Source organism: Bos javanicus, chromosome 1 (genome assembly GCF_032452875.1).
Source record: "Bos javanicus breed banteng chromosome 1, ARS-OSU_banteng_1.0, whole genome shotgun sequence".
NCBI classification, from domain to species: Eukaryota; Metazoa; Chordata; class Mammalia; order Artiodactyla; family Bovidae; genus Bos; species Bos javanicus.
In genome coordinates this window covers 146,376,278-146,398,875 of record NC_083868.1, presented here as the reverse complement: position 1 = coordinate 146,398,875, position 22,598 = coordinate 146,376,278, and the positions used below count along the sequence as shown (strand labels likewise).

Below are 22,598 nucleotides of genomic sequence, written 5' to 3'. Positions count from 1 at the left end.
ACAGGCGAGTGGCCCTCACAGCACAAGCCCCTGAACACAGGAATGAGGCTGCCTGGACACGGAATGTCAGAGCACCCCTGCTAACTGCAGGGCCTTAACTAGGGAATCATCACTCCCTATAAATCTCGCATTTACACGACAAATACTGGCCCAAGGTCACCTCTGAACCCAACCAGAGATAAACCAAACACAGCGTAAGACACTTTAGTGAATGGGGTCAACATTTCTCTTGGTGAAACCAGTTATCAGAATAAACACAAAACATCAAAGACAGCAAGAAATGGAGATGAAAACACCAACCCCGAGAAGCAACAGCAGGTGAACAGTCACCATTACATGGTGCAGTCTTAATTTACCGAATATCATTAGTCTAAAATATCTAATCAGCTGTCAAGGTAAATTAACTTACCACCTCATCACCCACAGGACCAGCTGTTTTTAATAATTACCATCCCCACTGTCTTTCCAATGACACCTATAAGCCATTAAAGAGTCTTCTGGCCTGAATCCATCTTACGACAGTTTAATACGTATTCAGGAAATGTAAACAGAAAAAGCCTTTGGAAAAGCTGTGATAGTCTTCCACATACACTCAGAAGTAGCAATGGCTTCTGTGATGTAACAGCAGAGACTACTCACATGCAGGCCAGAAAGCACATACCTCCGTCATCTGAAGATTCTGCAGCTGCTGCTGCCAGCGGAGAACGGTCTCTAATCGGCAAATCCAGATGTTGATGTTTCCCACCAGCACAGACTTCCCTACTCCTCGGATCAGAATGCACAGGGTGGAGCTGAGGTCTTGGAGAAGATCCTTGATCAGGCGAGGGTTTTGGTGGTCACCGAGAACTGGAATAAACAAAAACGAAACAATCCAACAATCCCATCAGCCCCCATTGTTAAAAATGACCTGCTTTCGGGCTTCCCTGGGGGCTCAGTGAAGGATCCATCTGCCCATGCAGGAGAGCCACGGGTTTGCTCCTGGATCCGGGAAGATTCCACATGCCTCAGAGCAACTAAGCCTGTGAGCCACAACTATGAAGCCCGTGCTCCAGAGCCTGGGAGCCGCAACTACTGAGCCCATGAGCTGCAACTATTGAGGCCTGAGAGCCCTAGAGCCTGTGCTCGCCAACAAGAGAAGCCGCCACGATGAGAAGCCCGTGCACCACGACTGGAGAGGAGCCCCCACTCTCTGCAACCAGAGAAAGGCCCGGGCGGCAACGAGGACCCGGCACAGCCGAGAGAGAAAAGAAGCAAAATGGGTTTTAAAATGGCCTGCTTTCACAACCCAAGGGCCTCTCGACAGACAGCACAGGTGAACAGAATGTGACTTATACACACAGGGGAGTGTCACTCAGCCTTAAACAGGGCAGAAATGCTGACATGCGTCGCATGAAACCTGAACACCTTAAGATAAGAACCAGTCACAGATGGACAAGTGTTGTTTGATGCTCCTGATGAGGTCCTTGGAATAGTCAAGTTCACAGAGCGTGTAGATGGCGGGTGCTGGGGAGGCGGCATTAGTGTGTATGGGGGCAGTGTGTCAGTTCTGCAGACAGCGTGTCACCGCTGTGGTGGCCACAGCCGCAGCGATCCGTGTGTCAGTTCTGCGGACAGCGTGTCGCTGCTGTGGTGGCACAGCCGCAGCGATGCATGTGTCAGTTCTGCGGACAGCATGTCTCCGCTGTGGTGGCCACAGCCGCAGTGATGCGTGTGTCAGTCTGCGGACAGCGTGTCTCCACTGTGGTGGCCACAGCCACAACGATGAGTGTGTCAGTTCTGCGGACAGCGTGTCTCCACTGTGGTGGCCGCAGCCTCAGTGATGCGTGTGTCAGTCTGTGGACAGCGTGTCTCCGCTGTGGTGGCCACAGCCACAGCGATGAGTGTGTCAGTTCTGCAGACAGCGTGTCGCCGCTGTGGTGGCCACAGCCGCAGTGATGCGTGTGTCAGTCTGTGGACAGCGTGTCTCCGCTGTGGTGGCCACAGCCACAGCGATGAGTGTGTCAGTTCTGCCGACAGTGTGTCACCGCTGTGGTGGCCACAGCCGCAGGGATGTGACCGCTCAGTGCCACTGAGTTGTGCACTCAAGATGCACAGGAAAGATGGTATTTTATGTATATTTCACGACAAAAGGAAAATAATGATCTAATTTCACTGCATATCCAAAGTGGCATCATTTTTGAGGTATCACAAGTATGATGAGATTCGAAAACTTCCAAATGCTGTCTGATAGTGTATTTGTGGTTGAGTCTACAATTTTGTCTTTAAATCCATCTCTACTTTCTTTTATACTTAATCATAAAGAGAATTGATAGTTAAAATGGCATATTTATACATAAACTCTTAAAGTTCTATTTATTATTGGCCATTAACTAATCGAGACAAACATTAAGTTAAAAAGAAAATTACAGGCTTGTCTAATGCATAAGAACTAAGTCACAACCTTGGTAATTACAGAATCACTATATAGCAAAAGTGAGCTATGAGTAGTTAACCACGAAGGAGAACGTGTCCGTTTAAAACTCAGGGATACTTTCTCAGGGACTTCCCTGCCAGCCCGGTGGTTAAGACTGCACTTCCACTGCAGGAAGCATGGGTTCAATCCCTGGTGAGGGATCTAAGATTCAACATGCCTCACGGTGTGCCCCCCAACCTGTCTTTCTCATTACAATATATTCTTCTGTGTCCAAAAGCATCTTTTAAAGAACACCACCAAGAATATCAAGTACCAAGCGGCCAACCGGAGCCCATCACATTATCTGACACCATTAATACTGGGGGTAAATGAAAGAAAAATCTAATCTCCTTGTACTAAGTTAACTAAGACTGAGATCAGTAAAAACACCAGTGCTCGCCTTACCCTTCTGAACGATCTTATCCAGGATGTTGAAGTAGTTCTTCTGGGCCACACCACTCAGCGAGGTCAGCTGGGACTTTGCAATCAGCTGCAACAGCTTGAGAGGGGGAGGGGTTACAGGTGAGCATTGCCTCTGAAAGGAAGCCCACCTCCCCACCCCAGTCACCCGAGAAGAAAGCAAAGGATGCAGGTAGGGCTGCTGCTCAACCTCCGCCCTCCAGCCCCGGCCGGTATCCCGGCCACCCCTGCTGCAATCTGTGCCCCCTCCTCTGACCGCCCCAGCCTCACATGAGCCAGGCCTTCCCTGATGGCCCCCCAGCACATCTGTCCCTCTGTCTGTCCCTCCAGCTTCCTTGCCAGTGCTGCCCTCCCACCACTCCTGCAGGTCCATCGGGCCCCAATATCCACCTGCCTCCCAGGCTCCCCCTCCGTCAGAGGCTGGCTGCTCTCAGCACATGGAAGCCATTGCAGCCCTCCTCGGCTCTGCAGGAGGAGCGGTCCTGGTGGCCAGCAGGGAGGCCAGCGGGGAGGACCCAGGGGGACCCAGCAGCAGGGCCGGCTTCTCGGACACAGAGCTGCCCCTCCCCTCCGCACGTCAGGGACACCGGTCATCACAAACACCGCTCATCTGTAGGAGTCTCCAGTGACCCACTCCCAGCTCTGTGCACACCGGTTCAGGAGCCCTGGGTCAGCCCATCCCCACTGCCTCACGTCCTGTGACTGCTGTGCCCACGCAGGCCCTCACTGTGGCCACGCCTGTCTGTGGTGCTGGTCAGACCCATGCCTGCACACACCCGTTCACTGCGGCCCGTACTGTTCCTGAGCAATCTGAGCCCCTCTGGGTGAGCCGCAAACACATTCCAGAACCCAGATCACATCTGCTCCTGTGTCTCTGAAAAGGGATTGTTCATCCCTCCTCTCCAGCCCTCCCTGCTGCCTCTGTCAGTTGCAGAGGGAGGAGAGAAAAGTGCCAACTCACACACACTCACACACTCTCGCACACACTCTGTGTTGACTGTGGAGGCCAGAACGACAAACATGACAATCACACGCTAACTGCTGGGGAGGATCACGCCGCTAATTCTAGTGTGTCTACACACGTGTCCTGTGCTGCAGTGATTACAGAAACCACACCCCAGCCCGGCTGGGGTCACGTAACCAGCCAGCGCTCTGTCCTTGCAGGAGCGCTCCTACAGGCCGCTACGGGGAGTACGAGGAGTACGTACCACAGCCTCGTGGCACTGTTAAAAATCCCAACTAACAGTTTCATGACTCATCACTTAGTCTTGGCTTACGACAGTCAGGTGAGTAAACTTGCTAGGCAAATAAAAACAATAAATGGAATATATAGTGAGATCCCTTATTTTCTGAATGCAGGAAAAGGTAAAAATTTCTTCTAAAAATGTATCATTAACACAATAAGGCTTCTATGCAGCTCTGTTTTGTATCAATTCCCTTCTCTCCACTAGCTTGCTCCCCTCTATGGAGCAGGGCTCATGCTCTGGGAAAAACAAAGTAGAAAATGCATATGAAACCACCAGGCAAGAAACCCTGAGAGAAACTCCCGCTTCTCCCTCTGTCTCCAACGTGACACGTGAGGTGGGCTGGAGGGAGCTTCAGTCCTCCTCCTCCTCCTGACCCCACCCCCCATCCCATGGTTCTCCACCAGGAACAAGCACAGCTTCACGCAGCTGCCAAAAGGATCTTAAACATGTGACATGATCATCTGTAGGGCGCAACCACTCCACGTGTCCTCTGGTGGCTCTGAAATGAATACTCACCCTGACCACATAATTGAACCTTCGGATGTCCTGGATCGCACTCGAGAAGTCTAAGCGATTAAAAGCTTCTCCCAAAGTACAGTAGCCATGTCTCTGGAAAAACAGACACAAGTTACGATACCTCAAATCAGCCAACCAGGCAAAATGAACGGACAGCCAACGGGAATTAGTCTGTGCAACTTTTTTAATTTTCGCAAAGGATATTCATTTTCACTATGATTTATTCCATATTTAATTTTAGAGTAAAATTAAAGCCATTCTAAATCTGTCATTTATGTATAATCAATTATGTATATGCATTGACACTCTACACCACTACAGATACAAAGATAAATACTGATTAAATACTTGTCAATTTCTTTTGTTGACATGCATTTGGGGAGGCCCAAATTAAGCCTAAAATAACAAAATAACCAGATGTACTCTAGGCTGTGCAACTACAAATACATAAATCATGCTTGGCCACTACAAAAGGCATCTTCCATGAACACACATGTTGCCATTCAGTTCCTCTGCAGGCAGTCCTGCGTTCGTCCAGCCACTCAGGATCAAGGCCGAGATGCACCTGAGTGGGGCAGGAGGTTTGAATACCAGTGGTTAGGTGGAAAGGGCTGGAGGCAATGGGATATGACAATGGGCAGTGTTCAGGCTGGGAACAGGGGGCCGAGCACCCCAAAACCCAAGTATGTGGTAATAAGGCTCACAGGTTCGAGGGTCAAAGACCACGAAGGAAACGTGACTTTTTTTCCTTACCAGAAACACTGCTATTTCAGATGTTTTTCCTTAATGATATGCCCCACGTTCTATATTGAGTGCTGTACAGATCTGAACCCTAGGTTTCAGAGACATTTTAAACTCTATCTCTGTTTTTGAACACTTAGAACACAGAGAGGTTTTCAGTTCAGCGTTGTGAGGATAAAGCGTGTGAATAATCACAGAAAACATGAGGAGACAGACGCGCCTCGTGTTTCAAACAGAGACAGGAGCGGGCCCAGCGGGGCGGGACGTGCAGGGGACGCCTGGTCTCCGACACGAGACACACCCCCAAACCGCAGCAGCCTCGAGGTGCACAGAAGTCAGCAAGATACACTCGTCGCAAATGCTCAACACCACTAGCTGCAGAATGCTTCCCTGGGAGCTGTGGAGGCAGCATCGGTCATAACATGAAACCCATCACAGCCGGTAACGTTTCTCTCTCTCAGTGAACAGCATCCAGACACTGGTGTGACAGACCCTTCCCGGGCAGCAGAACTTGGTGGGCCCAGAGGAGAAGACCAAAGGTGCGATGCTCCACGGAGAGGGGCCCTCCCGACTCCCGCCTGCACCCCTGCCCCGTGGACCCAGCGCCGTCTCAGGCCTCGAGGCCCCTCCCCTGCTGCCTCGTGTGCACCAAAGCAGGACCCTGCTCTGTCTCGGAGTCTTTCATGAGCTCACACAGGTTCTCCCGGCGGCACATCCATTTAACAACAGCAACTACTGCCAAACAGCTCAGAGTAACTCCGTCTCAGGATCTAACCCTTAAGCTTCTAGGAAACGCGGCTGGTTTCAGAACATCCACTACCAACACTGCCAGAGCACTTCACTCACGCTAACATAGTCTAAACACATGCTGAACGACTCCTCCCAAATCATTTCCCACAATTGTCACAAAATAAGGCAAAAGCAAAAGGGTCTTTCAGGTTACAGATGGAAGCAAGCTTCCCCAGATACCAAGCAGAGAAAAAGGAAACAGACAGCTGACGTGAACAGACCAGACCTTCCGCCAAGAAAGGGCGATGGCAGGGCTTGAACTGCATGCTCTTTGCAGATTCCAACTTAACTACCAACACCACCTTCACTACTCTACAAATAAACGAGGGTTTACAAGCTGTTCCCACCCTCCCAGGACACACAGGGGCCGAGAAACAGCCCCACCAGCAACAGCAGCTCACTGTGAATAGCTCGGGGAGGGCGGGGAGAAATATCAAAGTACTTGCAGGCCCATACTTGTTCTGAAACAGCCCTCAGCTGAATCAGATCTGTACGGGGCACTGACATGCACCACACACACACACACACACACACACTCACACCACACACACACACACAGGCACATACACCACACACACACACACACACGCACATTCACCACACACACAGGCACATATACCACACACGCGCACACGCACACTCACACCACACACACACAGGCACATACACCACAGAGGCACACACACGCACACTCACACCACACACACACACACACAGGCACATACACCACACACGCGCGCACACACACTCACACCACACACACACACACACAGGCACATACACCACACACGCGCACACACACACTCACACCACACATACACACACACCCCACACACACAGGCACATACACCACACAGGCGCACACACACACCCATGCACATGCAAACACTGTCTGAAAGACCCTCGTAAAGCTTTCACCCGTCAGAATTTGGACACTGATTTAATATTGCAAAAGAAACAATTTACTTAATGTGACATCACACAACCAACAGAAACAATACAAAATATACTCTTATTTATAACAGAATACTTACTTCTCTTGTGCTTTCTTTATGGACATAGATCCAGTTTTCACGATAAAAACCTAGGATAAAAATTTGTTTTTAACATCTGGTGACTCATTACCAAATGAGGATTTTGAGGAGCTTCAAAAGCTGCACGTGTAACGCTGTCTGCTGCCGTGTGGACAGGAGACCCCCGGACTCGGCCACGTGCTTTGCGTCCCAACATCAGTTTACAAAGTGCTGAAACGTCATTGCATGAAAGGTGTCATGGCACGGCCACATCTTGGTGACTTAGAAGAAAATAGTGTCACCAGCGACTTCAGCCATCTCCAAACATAAATGGCTATAAATGTGCATTTTGTATATACTCTAATAAAAATTATCTTCCTCTTTCATTGTCCCTATATGGTATTCCATTTAAACACACTTTCCACGTAACTCCTGTCCCAGAGCTTCAAGGATCGAGACTACACTGTCCATGGGAGCCTCCAGGGGGCGCACGACTGATCACACTAACAGGCCCTCAGTGGCTCAGGGCTGAGCACATGCACAGGCGCCCTCTCAGAGCTGCCCCATCTCCAGGTGCTCGCCCACCCTGCCTACAGGCTCCAGCTCTGACCACAACTATCTCCTGTTCCGAACCAGCAGTGTCTCCTGCACCAAAGCAGTGTCAAGGCCTCTAAAGGTCAGTTTCACTGCTTGGGAGTGAACAGACCTGAATTCAGGACTGCTACTGTGACTCAGTGGTAAAAAACCCACCTGCAACGCAGGAGACACATTCAGGGTTCAATCCCTGGGTTGGGAAGATCCCCTGCGGGAGGAAATGGCAACCTGCTCCAGTATTATTGCCTGGAGAATTCCATGGGCAGAAGAGCCTGGGCAGGCTCGCAAGGAGTAGGACATAGCAACTAAACACACATAATTCAACATTCAGACAGGCTGTTCTGTGGGTTTTCCTGTCCTTTATTTCATTGCTGTAAATCTTACTGATGACTTAGTCAAGCAAACGGCAGAGCTGCGAGACTCTGACCACCAAGTCTGACCTCTGGACACACTATTGCTTATGAAACTGGATCAGCATTTCTGCCCTAGAAAAGCACTGTCAACACAATCCAATTTATCAAAACAGTCCACAAGCAAACATGAGATTATTAACATAAATGATCTTACACTGAGTATTTGTGTCATTTCTAAAATGGTCCTTTTTCCTTTTTTTGGATGCAAATTCGTGCTCTTCATTACTGAATATTTCTTCATCTTCACTATTTAAGATACTGAAACAAAGATACATTTTATTAAAATATTTTTACAAGGATTTCTTCATTTGGATTTTCTTTTGTAAAATAAATAAATAAATTTTGGTTTATTTGGACAATAAATACTTTTACAATTCAGGAGCCCAAAATAAAAATCATGTTAAAATCTGAAGGCAATCACTTAATTTTCAAAGCAATAAATCACACGTTTGAAATCACAAGGCTAATATCTAAGTTTTTTGTTTGTTCTGAGAAATATGAGGTTTATCCTGGTTATCAGAAAGTTGCATCAGGAACTGATGTACATGTTTTAGAATCTCCTAAGGATTTTGACATGCTCAACCAAGGTCATTTCAGACTTTAAAACTTATATTTATAATCTATACACTGGAAAAAAGTACCTGATACTAATGATCTGCTGTCTCCCTGATCCAATGCTGAGGAAACACCCGACATTTCTGCTTGTCCCCACATTTCCAAAGCCTCAACTAGAATTATTACTGCACTGGCACGTATTCTTACAAAGCATCAATCAAATAATGCTGCCTATTAAGGCCTTTAACTGAAGCCAGATGAGGTAAAACATGTCTTTTATCCACTGAAATACATGTAATTTAAAGCTTTCCCATTTTTTTTCTTTTGGATGATACAAGATAATAAAATCATAAGGTGATAACTAAACAATTTGAAAACACTTTCTTTAGAAAAAAAAATCTTCCTTGTAGTTAAAAAAAAAAAAACAAAAAAAGACTAGGCAAAATGCAGCCCACCCCCTTCCAAAGTGAAGACGCACGCAATGGTTACTCTCAGCACACTGACCCTGGACAGCTTTCCAGCTGGTGGCAAAGAGGGGCTCCCTGGAGATTCTGGCCAGCAGAGGTCCAAGCACCGATGCTCAAAACCAAGGAGGTCACACCGCTGGCTTCCTCGCCACCACTCTCTGACAAGAAAATTGTACACAGGTGCCATCCACTAACCCGAATTCACTTTTAATAAAAGCAGCTGAATTTGCCAAATGAATGCATTCATCACTGTCAGAACAGACTTAAACACCGGCAAGAACTGTAAATCATCAAGACAGGCAAAAGAGCACTTACCCAAAACAAACAACTTAACATCCAGTGACAGGCGCTAAATAACACCAATTCATAGAGATCGGATGATCCTGTCTGTATCTCATACCTAGTCACACACGAGTTTGCTGTCATGGATTCAAGCACTAAAGGCAGACGCTCTCAAACCTGAACAGCTTTGCTAATGACAATCACAGAGGTATCCAGGAGGAGCAGAACCACACTGCTCCCCAGAAGGACATCAGAGAAGCGGAACCCAGCACGGGGGATGAGGGAGCTGCCCGGCACCTCCCTCCACGCCCTGCCCCCGGAAAGGCAGGCTCAGACACATGTCTGGCTGGCCGAGAGCAGTGAGGGGCACTGGGGAGACACGCCCACGTGTGCTCTGCCACACTCTGCCCTGGGCGGGCCAGGCTGCCAGACTGCCCCTCATCTGAAGGGAGGGAATGGTATGGGGACAAACGTACAGGAGAAAGTACAGACACCTATGCACTTACGCTGTCTGACCTAGTTGAGAGTTAGGTCAATGTGAGATAAAGATATGCAGTATAATCCACGCCAAGACCCGTGACTCTGGAGGAAGAGGTCTCCAGACCTCCCACTCCCCAAATGCTGCAGGACACTGGTGACACAGATGGTGAGTGACATGCCACGGCCCGCCAGCCTGCTCCTGTGTCTGCAACCATCCACTTCCATCTGGAGAGGACCACGGCCCCCAGAGCCCCCTGCCGCTCACACACCAGCTCGTGAGGTGGGGACAAGCGTCTCCCTCCTCCCTTCTCCCACCAGGAGGAAGGCAGCCCTGGGGTGAAGCTGCACCCTGAACCGCACAGGTGAGGCCGCACACTGGGACCCGCAGAGCAACGAGACGCGTTACTTCAGCCCCCAGCAAAGTCACAGCGCCATTCAGGCCTCCAAGAAAGACCTCTCCTGTCTGGTGCAAGCCATTATTATGGGCCTCGGACGTAGGCCACCAGCACTGCGTCTTTCCATTTCTTCTCCTTCCTCAGCTATGCGTGCATCTTTAATCGCTTCAGTCGTGTCTGATTCTTTGTGACCCCATGGACTGTAGCCTGCCAGGCTCCTCTGTCCGTGGGGTTTTCCAGGCAAGAATACTGGAGTGGGTCGCCATTCCCTTCCCCATCCTCAGCTATAATGGGAGGTTAATAACAACAACACCTATCTCTCAGAAAGCTATAAGGAGTAAACGCTTTAAATAAAAAGAAGACAGCAGCATCTGTGTGTGGGCACCAGGCACTCCACCAGGCTGAGACTCTGGCTAATAACTTGTCTCCTCACACCAGCCTGTCTGGGGGCGATTCTCAGCCAATTGGTAAGTCACAGGGCTTCAGCAGATGTGACATCAATGTTGGATGGGACACGCCGTGGCTCTGCTGAGCTAGACTCACATGCCATGGCCTATGTCACACTGGCTGTTCTCCCCCTCAAGCTCCTGGCTCCACGCATCACATCTTTTCCAGCCGTCTTCTGTTTTCATCCAACTCCATCCAGGAGATCTCCAGTCCTGGCCCAAAAATGGCATGGTTCACCTATAAAACATGGTTACTTCATGTTAAAAATGTGTAACTGATACGGTTCTTTTCATTTAGAACATGTGTTCATTAATTTTAATGAATACAATCCTATTTAAATGTCTATATGTGCCTTACATGCCGGCTACACACAAGGATAAGACAGTGAAGATAACACAGTACCTCAGTTGTCCTAACAGGGTCAGACAGATGAGGACTGGTGGCTTTACTAGCCCAATCCTGCATGTGTCATGAAAGGTGTCCTAGGGCTGACATCCCAGGTCATGCCTGAAGAAGCAGCACTCAGAGAGTAAGGAAGAAAGGGGGAAATGACACTAAACAGAAAATCCACTCAGAAGTTAGAAGCAAAGGACACAAGACACTGACGCTCAGCCCTGCACACAGTCAAGTTTGGTGTGGCTGACCACGTAAGGGGAGGAGCAGGGAGTGCCTGACATGAGAACGAAGAGACCACCGCTGCAAATGACTCAGGAGCTGGACTGCATTTTGAGGACACAGAGTGGCCAACAAAGGGACCTCTGCAGAGAGGCGACTCAACCAGATCTGAGCTTCCCAAAGACCTCAGGCTACTCAGTCTCTCTGCCAGCACCTCACGTCTTCCCAGTAATAAGTGTCCTCTGAAATTACATGGCTGCTGCCTGCCTTTCTCAAGAAAATATCATGTCTTGTTCAACTCTGTATCCCAATACCTGGAATGATGCCAGGCACACAGGGAGCTCACCAATCACTGAATGAATGGAAGAATGAATGAAACGCAAGCAGATCCATGACTCAGAGGAGAGGGTGAGGCAAGAGAGTAAGGTAGGAAAACCATCAGCATCCAGACATGACCACAGGAACCGTCTCTCAGACAGAGACCAGACAGAGTAGGGCAAGGAGAGAGTCAAGCCACAAGCTCTAAGACTCACTGACATCTAAGGGACAGGCAGATGAAGAGGAGCCAAGAAAGGACACCAAAAAGGAAGAGCCACAGATGTAGTGGAAATGGGAAGGCAAGACAAGAATGGATTCAAGAAAGAAACCATCGACAGGGAGGTAAGTATGATAAAGAAGCCAGTACGGTAAGAACTTAAAAGTATACATTGTATTCAGCTGTACAAAAGGTATTTCATAATCCAACAGAAAGTTTCAATAGAGTAACTGTGTTATACTAACCTCATGTCCAAAGTAAATCTGGGGTATTTCCCTAATATCACACATCATATCACAGAGTACACAGGAGATTAAAGTGTTTAAATACTATCTCCCAAATATATTTAATATAACTCACAAAAAATAAGCTATTAAATAGGCATTTATACAGGCTTAAAAAAGACAAAAATATTTCAGAGAGAAATGATAAGCCTTCAACAATATTCCTGAGTTAAGTACAAGTGCCCAACATGAAACGTATGAAGTAATTTTCTGCCATACCAAGAGGATCTCAAAACCTTGTTAAACTAATTCATCAGAACACATCTTTTTTACTCATATATTATTTAAATCCTTGCTTTAGAAAATAATTAAAAACAATTACTTAAATCTCAACAGTACATCAATAAAGCTCATATTACACTCTTGTTTCACAACTACAGATCACCCTGAAATGCAAAAGCTGCCACCCGTGTCCAGTCAATCCAGATAAAACACAAACAAGAGAAAAATGTCTGTTAGGACTACTCTGACAATTGCCAAAGTATCTTTCAATATCATATTTAAACTGAATTTTAGAAGAATCAAATGGCAACCATACAGAATATTGCCAATAGGTCCAAGATACGATTTCTTCAATGACAAATATATAAACACAGACTAAATGTATTGTTCCAATCCCAAAGAAAGGCAATGCCAAAGAATGCTCAAACTACTAAACAACTGCACTCATCTCACATGCTATCAAAGTAATATTCAAAATTCTCCAAGCCAGGCTTCAACAGTACGTGAACCGTGAACCTCCACGTGTTCAAGCTGGAAAAGGCAGAGAAACCAGAGACCCAACTGCCAACATCCAGTGCATCATCAAAAACGCAAGAGACTTCCAGAAAAACATCTACTTCTGCTTTACTGACTATGCCAAAACCTTGCATGTGTGGATCACAACAAACTGTGGGAAAATTCTTCAAGAGATGGGAATATCAGACCACCTGACCTGCCTCCTGAGAAATCAGTAAGCAGGTCAAGAAGCAACAGTTAGAACTGGACCCGGAACAACAGACTGGTTTCAAATCAAGAAAGGAGTATGTCAAGGCTGTATATTGTCACCCTGCTTATTTAACTTATATGCAGAGTACATCAAGAGAAATGCTGGACCGAATGAAGCACAAGCTGGAATCAAGATTGCCAGGAGAAATATCAATAACCTCAGATGTGCAGATGACACCACCCTTATGGCAGAAAGCAAAGAAGAACTAAAGAGCCTCTTGATGAAAGTGAAAGAGAGTGAAAAAGTTGACTTAAAACTCAGCATTCAGAAAAGTAAGATCATAGCATCCAGTCCCATCACTTCATGGCAAATAGATGGGGAAACAATGGAAACAGTGGCTGACCTTGTTTTGGGGGGCTCCAAAATTATTGCAGATGGTGACTGCAACCATGAAATTAAAAGACGTTTGCCCCATGGAAGAAAAGTTATGACCAACCTAGACAGCTTATTAAAAAGCAGAGACATTACTTTGCCAACAAAGGTCTGTCTAGTCAAAGCTATGGTTTTTCCAGTAGTCATGTATGGATGTGAGAGTTGGACTATAAAGAAAGCTGAGCACAGAAGAATTGGTGCTTTTGAACTGTGGTGTTGGAGAAGACTCTTGAGAGTCCCTTGGACAGCAGGGAGATCCAGCCAGTCCATCCTAAAGGAAATCAGTCCTGAATACTCATTGGAAGGACTGATGCTGAAGCTGAAAGTCCAATACTTTGGCCACCTGATGTGAAGAGCTGACTCATTTGAAAAGACCCTGATACTGGGAAAGATTGAAGGCAGGAAGACAAGGGGACGACAGAGGATGAGATGGTTGTATGGCACCACTGACTCAATGGACATGAGTTTGAACAAGCCCAGGGAGTTGGTGATGGACAGGGAGGCCTGGTGTGCTGCAGTCCATGGGGTCGCAAAGAGTCGGACATGACTGAGAGACTGAACTGAACTGATTGTTACATTATGCATCCCTTCCCTAAAGGTATACCAGTATACTCCTTTGACGAAATGAAAAAAACAAATGGAAGCCCCCTCCACATACAATATATGTAAATACATTTATACATAATTGCAGATGAAGGTAGTCAAAATGCACAAACTTATAGAATAAACAGGTACTATGGATGTACTGTACAAGCTAGTTAAAACTGCTGTACATTATATATGAATGTTATAAAAACAGTAAATCTTATGACTTCTCATCATGAGGAAAAATACTTTTTTTTCCTATTTCTTTAGTGTTGTATCTATATGAGATAATAGATGTTCACTAAACCTACTGTGATACTCATTTCGTGATGTATGTAAATCAGATCATCATGCTCTACATGTAACATTTGGTTTAAAAAACTGAAAATAAAAGCTACCATATGATTCTGCAATCCTACTCCTGGGCATATATTTGGATAAAAACACAATCTGAAAAAATACATGCACCCGAATGCTGACTGCAGCAGTGCTTACAACAGCCATGACATGGAAGCAATGGACAGAGGCCTGGATAAAGAAGACGTGGCACATACATACAGTGGAATATTACTCAGCCGCTAGAAAGAACAAAATCATTCCATCTGTAGCAACATGGGTGGACCTGGAGATTGTCATATTGAGTGAAGTGAGTCAAAGAAGGAGAAGTATCACGTGACATCCCTGATGTGTGGAATCTAAAAGAAATGCTACAAACAGTAAGACTCAAAGACTTAGAAAACAAAGGGAAGACACAGTTTTGGAGTTTGGGACGGACATGTACACTCTGCTATATTTAAAATGGACAACTGCAGAGAGAAGTGGGAGGGGGGTTCAGGATGGGGAACACTTGTACACCCGTGGTGGATTCATGTTGATGTATGGCAAAACCAATACAATACTGTAAAGTAAAAAAAAAAAAAAGAAAGAAAGAAATGCTCAAAATATAAGAGTTTTCCAATCTCAAAAAAAAAAAAAAAAAATGGACAACTAACAAGGACCTAGTGTACAGCACATGGAACTCTGCTCAATGTTATGTGCCAGCCTGGATGGAAGGGGGGTTGGGGGAGAATGGATACATGTATATGTATGGCTGAGTTCACCTGATACTTTCACTGTTCACTGGATACTATCACAACATTGTGAATCAGCTATACCCCAATACAAAATAAAAAATTTAAAAAACTTATATACAGTGCTATCAGTTCAGTTCAGTCACTCAGTTGTGTCCGACTCTTTGCGACTCTCCATGGACGGCAGCACGCCAGGCCTCCCTGTCCACCACCAACTCCCAAAGTTTACTCAAACTCATGTCCACTGAGTCACTGATGCCATCCAACCATCTCATCCTCTGTTGTCCCCTTCTCTTCCTGCCTTCAGTCTTTCCCAGCACCAGGGTCTTTTCAAATGACTCAGTTCTTCTCATCAGGTAGCTAAAGCATTGGAGTTTCTGCTTCAGCAGCAGTCCTTCCAATGAATATTCAGGACTGATTTCCTTTACAATTGGCTTTGCAGCCCAAGGGACTCTCAAGTCTTCTCCTACATCACAGTTCAAAAGCATCAATTCTTCAGCACTTAGCTTTCTTTATGGTCCAACTCCTATATCCATACATGACTAATGGAAAAATCATAGCTTTGACTATATGGACCTTTGTCAGCAAAGTAATGTCTCTGCTTTGTAACATGCTCTCTAGGTTGGCCACAGCTTTTCTTTCAAGGAACAGGCATCTTTTAATGTCATGGCTGCAGTCACCATCTGCAGTGATTTTGGAGCCCCCAAAAATAAAGTCTGTCACTGTTTCCATTGTTTCCCCATCTATTTGCCATGAAGCGATGGGACCAGATGCCATGTTCTTAGTTTTCTGAATGTTCAGCTTTAAGTCAGCTTTTTCACTCTCCTCTTTCACTTTCATCAAGAGGCTCTTTAGTTCCTCTTCACTTTCTGCCATAAGGGTGGTGTCATCTGCACATCTGAGATTCTTAATATTTCTCCCAGCAATCTTGATTCCAGCTTGTGCTTCATCCAGCCCAGCATTTCACATGATGTACTTTGCATATAAGTTAAATAGGCAGGGTGACAAAATACAGACTTGTCATACTGCTTTCCCAACTTGGAACCAGTCTGTTGTTCCATGTCCGATTCTAACTGCTGCTTCTTGAACTCCATACAGATTTCTCAGGAGGCAGGTCAGGTGGTCTGGTATTCCCATCTCTTGAAGAATTTTCCACAGTTTGGTATGATCCAAACAGTCAAGGCTTTGGCGTAGTCAATAAAGCAGAAGTAGACGTTTTTCTGGAATTCTCTTGCTTTTTCTATGATCTAATGGATGTTGGCAACTTGATCTCTGGTTCCTCTGCCTTTTCTAAATTCAGCTTGAACATCTATAAGTTCTCGGTTCCTGGACTGCTGAAGCCTGGCTTGGAGAATTTGACCATTACTTTGCTAGCATGTGAGATGAGTGCAATTGTGTGGTAGTTTGAACATTCTTTGGCATTGCCTTTCTTTGGGATTGGAATGAAAACTGACCTTTTCCACTCCTGTGGCCGCTGCTGAGTTTTCCAAATTTGCTGGCATATTGAGTGCAGCACTTTCACGGCACTTTTATATATAGTGCTATATGTCACTAACGTCTCAGTAAAACTGGGAGGGGAGATGTTATGTAGAAAAATGCCCCTTGAAGAATTCTTTTTAACAGGAACAAACTGTAACAATTAAAATATCTAAAAGAGGCTTTGTTAAATATATGTTATTACACCAGGGATATAAGTGACTGTAAATAATAATTGTGTGAATATTTATTATCATAAAAAGATATTCATAGTATATTAAGTAGAAGAAGTTTTAGGAAAATATATGCAATACTTCTGTGTATTTCTACATCTGAGCACAAGTTTATACATGTGTGCACAGAAAAAAGTCTAAAAGCAGATAAAGCAAAATGTAAACAGTGAATACCTCTGTATGTTTCAATTTCAAGTGATTTCACATTTGAATTTCAAGTACATTATTTTTTCTTTGAGATATTTTTATTTTTAATATTTATTTTCTTAGGTGAACATGTATTAACCATGTGACAATTTTTATAGAACACAATTTGCTGATGTGAAAGACAGAAATGGTGACATTGTTAACCTATATTATTTGATTCCTAATGTAGGTGAAGAATTATCCCCAGTATTTGATTCTTTTTTTCTTTTATGATTTGTAAGCTCACAGGTTTAATAAATTTATTATTTTAGTTTTTTCCTTTCTTGTAGAATTTAGAAGTTTTTGTATAGTTAAATTAATAAACTTGGTTTCTCATTTAAATATATATATGTATGTATAATGCACTCTTGTACTGAGTGAGTGAAGAGAGAATGATTAAAAGAAATTCTGTGCAAAAAGCAAACCATCTGGGAAATGCGTGAAGAAAAATGAGGACATGAGCTTAGCCTTGGAGCATGGTTAGACCTTAAGTGAATGGAGAGGAAAGAAAAAACACCAATCACAGAAATGATGGGTGAGAAAAATATGAAGACAGGAATACATGTGACATGATTGAGAATAAACAGAACAGGCCGGCTGAAATAGAGAAATTTACAGCAAGGCTGGCAGGTATGTTGAAAAAGAGACTAGGAGAATGTTGCCTATCAGAGATATTGGACTTTATTCTCTAAGTAATTCAAATTTTCGAGCAATCCAGCAATGTGAGCAACACTATTTTGAGAATCATTTGCCAGGGTCTGAAGGATAAATTGAAGGGGAGAACAGAGGCAGAAAGAACAACTACTTAAGCCGTAGAAACCTCTTGTCGACACGTCAGCTAACAAAATCATTTAAGACTTTATGACACGCATTGTACTTGCCTCTGTGAACACCATGCCCACTCACCACTTAATGCATTTATATTCAGGCCTCACAAGCAATCCCTATAACATTTACACCAAGTTTCTACTGTAAAGTTAAGAGTCATCTTGGGGTTTCCAGTAAGATAATTGATTGCTTTACAACTACCAAAACTCGACAGATAATCACGGTGACTTCAACAACTCTGTGAGAAACAAATTTATTTGGCCTTAATTTTTCAGCTGCTAGGGAGTGAAATGCAGCTAAATGGGCCATGGAAATAATAATAGTACATTTCCAAAGGTTTTATTTTCAACACAGAGTAAAAGATTTGTTTCAAAACAAATGTGTATATTCCATCCTATAAATGTGAATAATCTTTATACTTATGCTTTATACTTGCATATAACCTTTTTTTAAAAATTGATGTATAGTTGATTTACAATGTTGTGTTAGCTAAGTAATTCAGTCATATACATATTTTTCACATCCTTTTCCATCATAGGTTATTACAATATGTAACCTTATATAATACTCAAATGTAATCTTTATGCTTTAGTTCATAAACTAAAGCAGAGATTCTGGAACCACAGTGATCACAAACAGTAAACTGCCCTCCCCCCAAAAAAGAGCCATCACAGAAAAGAAAAATAAGAAAACACATGACTTGCAATGTGAAAGACTTGGCTCTCAAATTTTCAAAACTGTTCCCAGTGTGAGACATCTAACAAATCTGCATACTGAAAAACAGTATTACTAAAGTTTTGGAATGATGACAACCATCATCTTGTATGGAAATGTATCTATCTGTTCTACTAAAAGATCTGAACTGCTAGCATTTTACAAATTTACTTAAAATCACTATTTTTTTTAAATTTCCAAATACAAAAATAAAAACTAGAAATTACTCCTGAAAATTATTAAATGTGTAAGAGTAATGACTCAAAGTGTGGCTACTCTTGTGAAGTAGCTGGTACAATCTGCAATATTATGCACATTTTACCAACTAATGTCAGAGAGCATATGGGGCTATCTATTGTAAACCTTTCCTTGATGTCTGTTCTATACAGCAGGACATGGAGGTGAAGCACTGCAACAGAACAGGACTTCGTGAACTTCATTTACCAGCTCAAACTCCTGCACAAGCGAATCAGAAGTAACCAAAAAATGTCTTTCCTTCAAAAAGTTAACTTTCTGTTAACTAATGATAACAGAAGCAAACATTTACTAGATCTCAGTATGGGGTAGGCATTACTCTAGACAATCTACCTCTACTATCTTTTAGTCCTTACACTACCCTACAAGGCAGGAAATGTTACAATCCCCTTTTAAGAGTTTAAATCTGTATTTTACAGATGAAGGAACTGAGGCCCCAAGGTTGGTGGAGCTGGGATTTACAGCCATGGAATCTCAATCTACGATCCATCTCTAGCACAACACTGTTATGACGGCAATTCCTGGATACCACCATCCATCTCTATCGCAACACTTTTATAACAGCAATTCCAGGACACCGTATAAAAACAGATGTCATAAAACTGCAGGGTTTTTTTCCCTTATTTTTTTTGGCTCATATGTCATACATCAGATATGATCTAAAGTAATGCCATAAACTTATAGCAGAAAGGCAAAGAAGAACTAAAGAGCCTCTTGATGAAAGTGAAAGAGGAGAGTGAAAAAGTTGGCTTAAAACTCAACATTCAGAAAACTAAGATCATGGCATCCAGTCCCATCACTTCATGGCAAATAGACGGGGAAACAGTGGAAACAGTGGCTGATCTTATTTGGGGGGGGGGCTCCAAAATCACTGCAGATGGTGACTGCAGCCATGAAATTAAAAGACGTTTGCTCCTTGGAAGAAAAGTTATGACCAACCTAAACAGCTTATTAAAAAGCAGAGACATTACTTTGCCAACAAAGGTCTGTCTAGTCAAAGCTATGGTTTTTCCAGTAGTCATGTATGGATGTGAGAGTTGGACTATAAGAAAGCTGAGCGCAGAAGAATTGGTGCTTTTTAACTGTGGTGTTGGAGAAGACTCTTGAGAGTCCCTTGGACTGCAAGGAGATCCAGCCAGTCCATTCTAAAGGAAATCAGTCCTGAATATTCATTGGAAGGACTGATGCTGAAGCTCAAAGTCCAATACTTTGGCCACCTGATGCAAAGAACTGACTCATTAGAAAAGACCCTGATGCTGAGAAAGACTGAAGGCGGGAGAAGGGAACGACTGAGGATGAGGTGGTTGGATGGCATCAGTGACTCAGTGGACATGAGTTTAAGTAAACTTCGGGAGTTGGTGATGGACAGGGAGGCCTGGTATGCTGCAGTCCATGGGGTCGCAAAGAGTCGGATACCACTGAGCAACTGAACTGAAAGTAATGGTTGATCTAAATATAAAACACAAGACAAGGAAAACATATGAAAGGAAACAGAGCTAATAAGTTTTAAAAGGCTATATATACCTTGCTTTTTTAAAGTCAGATGGAAAGTAAATGGAGTAACAGTACTTATCTCAATCACTAAACTGATTTTCAAAACAATAAAAACTATAACTGTAGAGCAAGAGCTATTGCTATATATACTAGGAACAAGCACAAGTTACAACGAAAATAAAAGGCAGTTTCGTATTTAGACAAAAAGCTGGCAAAGGAGTTTCTTCTCCAGTATTTATCTTACATCATCGATTTTGAGAAAATAATTTCCATTGTTCTGAGATAAGAATGACTGATTCTTCATTTGATAAGCATTTGACTTTTTCTGTTGCTTTCTTTTCCTTACAAGACTTCCAAACAATGTTGACAGATAAAACATGAATATGGCTTCTAAGTGTGGAAGAATCTTATCCAGAGAGATCAAGCAGGGGTAAATCGAGGGCTGGAAATCAGAAATGGGGTTTACCATACGAAGGCCTGAAAGATAATCACAGATGCCATAAGGAAACGGAAAACAGTCCCGAAAGAGGGGAAGTGGAATAGGAAAGAAAAGAGAATGCGAGTTATTTCTGATTAGGGCTGGAGGGAAGGGTTTGCGAGAGGCAGGAAAGGAAGGTTCCTCAGGACTCCTTTCAGATGAGTCTTAGCAGGCCAGGGCTGGGAGAATGGGCAAAGCGGAGCTTACCGCGAAGAGAAGGATGCAAAATGCAGAGGCGTCAGCTCAAGAAAAACAAGGAAGGCAACCGCAGAGGGGCCGGAGCCGAGCGAGGGGAGACGACTGACGCCGGGAGGACGGCTCTGGCCTGGGGAGGGCGGAGCCGGAGGGCGGACTCACAAGACGCCAGGCCGAGGGACGGGGATCCCGGAGACGGGATCCCGGAGACGGCGGGGGGCGGTGGGCAAGGGGGCCAACCTGGCGGGGGCGGGAGGCGGTTAAGGACCGGGCGGGGTCGTGAAGGAAGCCGGACGGCGTGTCGCGGAAGGTGGGCGCGGGGTTGAGGCCGGAAGGCTGCCTCGGTCCCCACCTGACGCGCGAACGCCTACAGTCCCCACCTGGCGCGCGCAGCATCGCACTCCTTACCTAGCGCGCCGACGATCCCGGCCCCACCTGGCGCTCAGAAGCCCACAGCCCGCACCTGACGGCGGAGCGTCAGGCTTTATTGCCGGAAGTTGCCCGCCGCCTACCCGGGAGCGCCACGGGAAAGCCCCGCCCCCGGCCGCGCTGATTGGCCGGCGCGGCTCCTCGAGGCCGTGTTGCTACCCTGATCTAGGAGTCGGCAGTCCGCGCGTGCGCAGTGGGCGTCGCCTGCCCTAACCTACTGTGCTGCTGACTGCCAGTTCGCAGTGAGTGCGGCCCGGGCCGGAGGGTCCCAGCGCTGCGGAGTCCTAGGTAAACTGAAGAATGTGGGTACCTGGGTCCTGACTGCCGTGTGGACTGCAGATCTGATCACCCCCGCCTGCTCAACTTTCCAACCCAACCGCTGCCCGGAAACCATATGAAATTCCTGGTTGTAGCTTCACTTTACGCCCAATTACCCTGTGTACCTAGTTACTTTGTATATTGAGCTTAATATTAATATATTAAGATCGCACAGAATATTCACTGAAAGTACTGATACGAAGAGCTGATTCATTGGAGAAGACCTGATGCTGGGAAAGATTGAGGGCAGGAGGAGAAGGGGGCGACAGAGAAGGAGATGGTTGGATGGCATCGACTACTCAATGGACATGAGTTTGAACAAGCTCCTGGAGATAGTGGAGTAAGGGAAGCCTGGCATGCTGCAGTCTATGGAGTTGCAAAGAGTCGGACAAGACTTAGCGACTGAGCAAGGAAAACTACTGAGCTTAAGGCCCAAGTCCTTTGTATTTATAAACGGTTTAGAGTACTGCTCATTTTTTGGAGGTGGAAGTGTCAGCCTGTGGGGTTTTCCCAGTAAGGAGACAAGAATGTGGGGTACTGGGGCAGGGGAGGAGCAGAGTCCTGGTTGTGACCAGTCTCCCCCATCTGTGGAGAGGACCGGAGGCAGGAGGCTGGGGATTGACTGAGGCCAGAACCTCTCTCTGCTTTGCTTTCTCCACAAGTAAAATGGAGCCGGTAGAGGCACTCACCTCAGGGATCTTGATAAGAATTGAGTTAACATGCTCAAAACAT

General features: G+C 45.2%; 1 protein-coding gene across 5 annotated transcripts in view; it reads right to left on the bottom strand.

Moving 5' to 3' along the window:
* FBXO25 (F-box protein 25) overlaps positions 1 to 21,617 on the bottom strand; it is a 28,189-nt gene extending 6,572 nt beyond the window's left edge. For 2 of the 5 annotated variants that reach the window (XM_061424291.1, XM_061424308.1), the window contains exons 1-7: positions 21,528 to 21,617; positions 10,908 to 11,048; positions 8,340 to 8,443; positions 7,200 to 7,249; positions 4,636 to 4,728; positions 2,858 to 2,951; positions 662 to 846 (exon numbers count right to left, since the gene is read on the bottom strand). In XM_061424291.1, the coding sequence (XP_061280275.1) occupies positions 662 to 846; positions 2,858 to 2,951; positions 4,636 to 4,728; positions 7,200 to 7,249; positions 8,340 to 8,443; positions 10,908 to 11,041 (660 nt within the window). In that variant the 5' untranslated portion in view covers positions 11,042 to 11,048; positions 21,528 to 21,617. Of the gene's footprint in view, positions 1 to 661; positions 847 to 2,857; positions 2,952 to 4,635; positions 4,729 to 7,199; positions 7,250 to 8,339; positions 8,444 to 10,907; positions 11,049 to 21,131; positions 21,219 to 21,527 lie in introns of those variants that run through there. The other 3 variants (XM_061424300.1, XM_061424317.1, XM_061424324.1) reach the window with 2 other exon arrangements.
* Between the last annotated feature and the right edge of the window lie 981 nt (positions 21,618 to 22,598).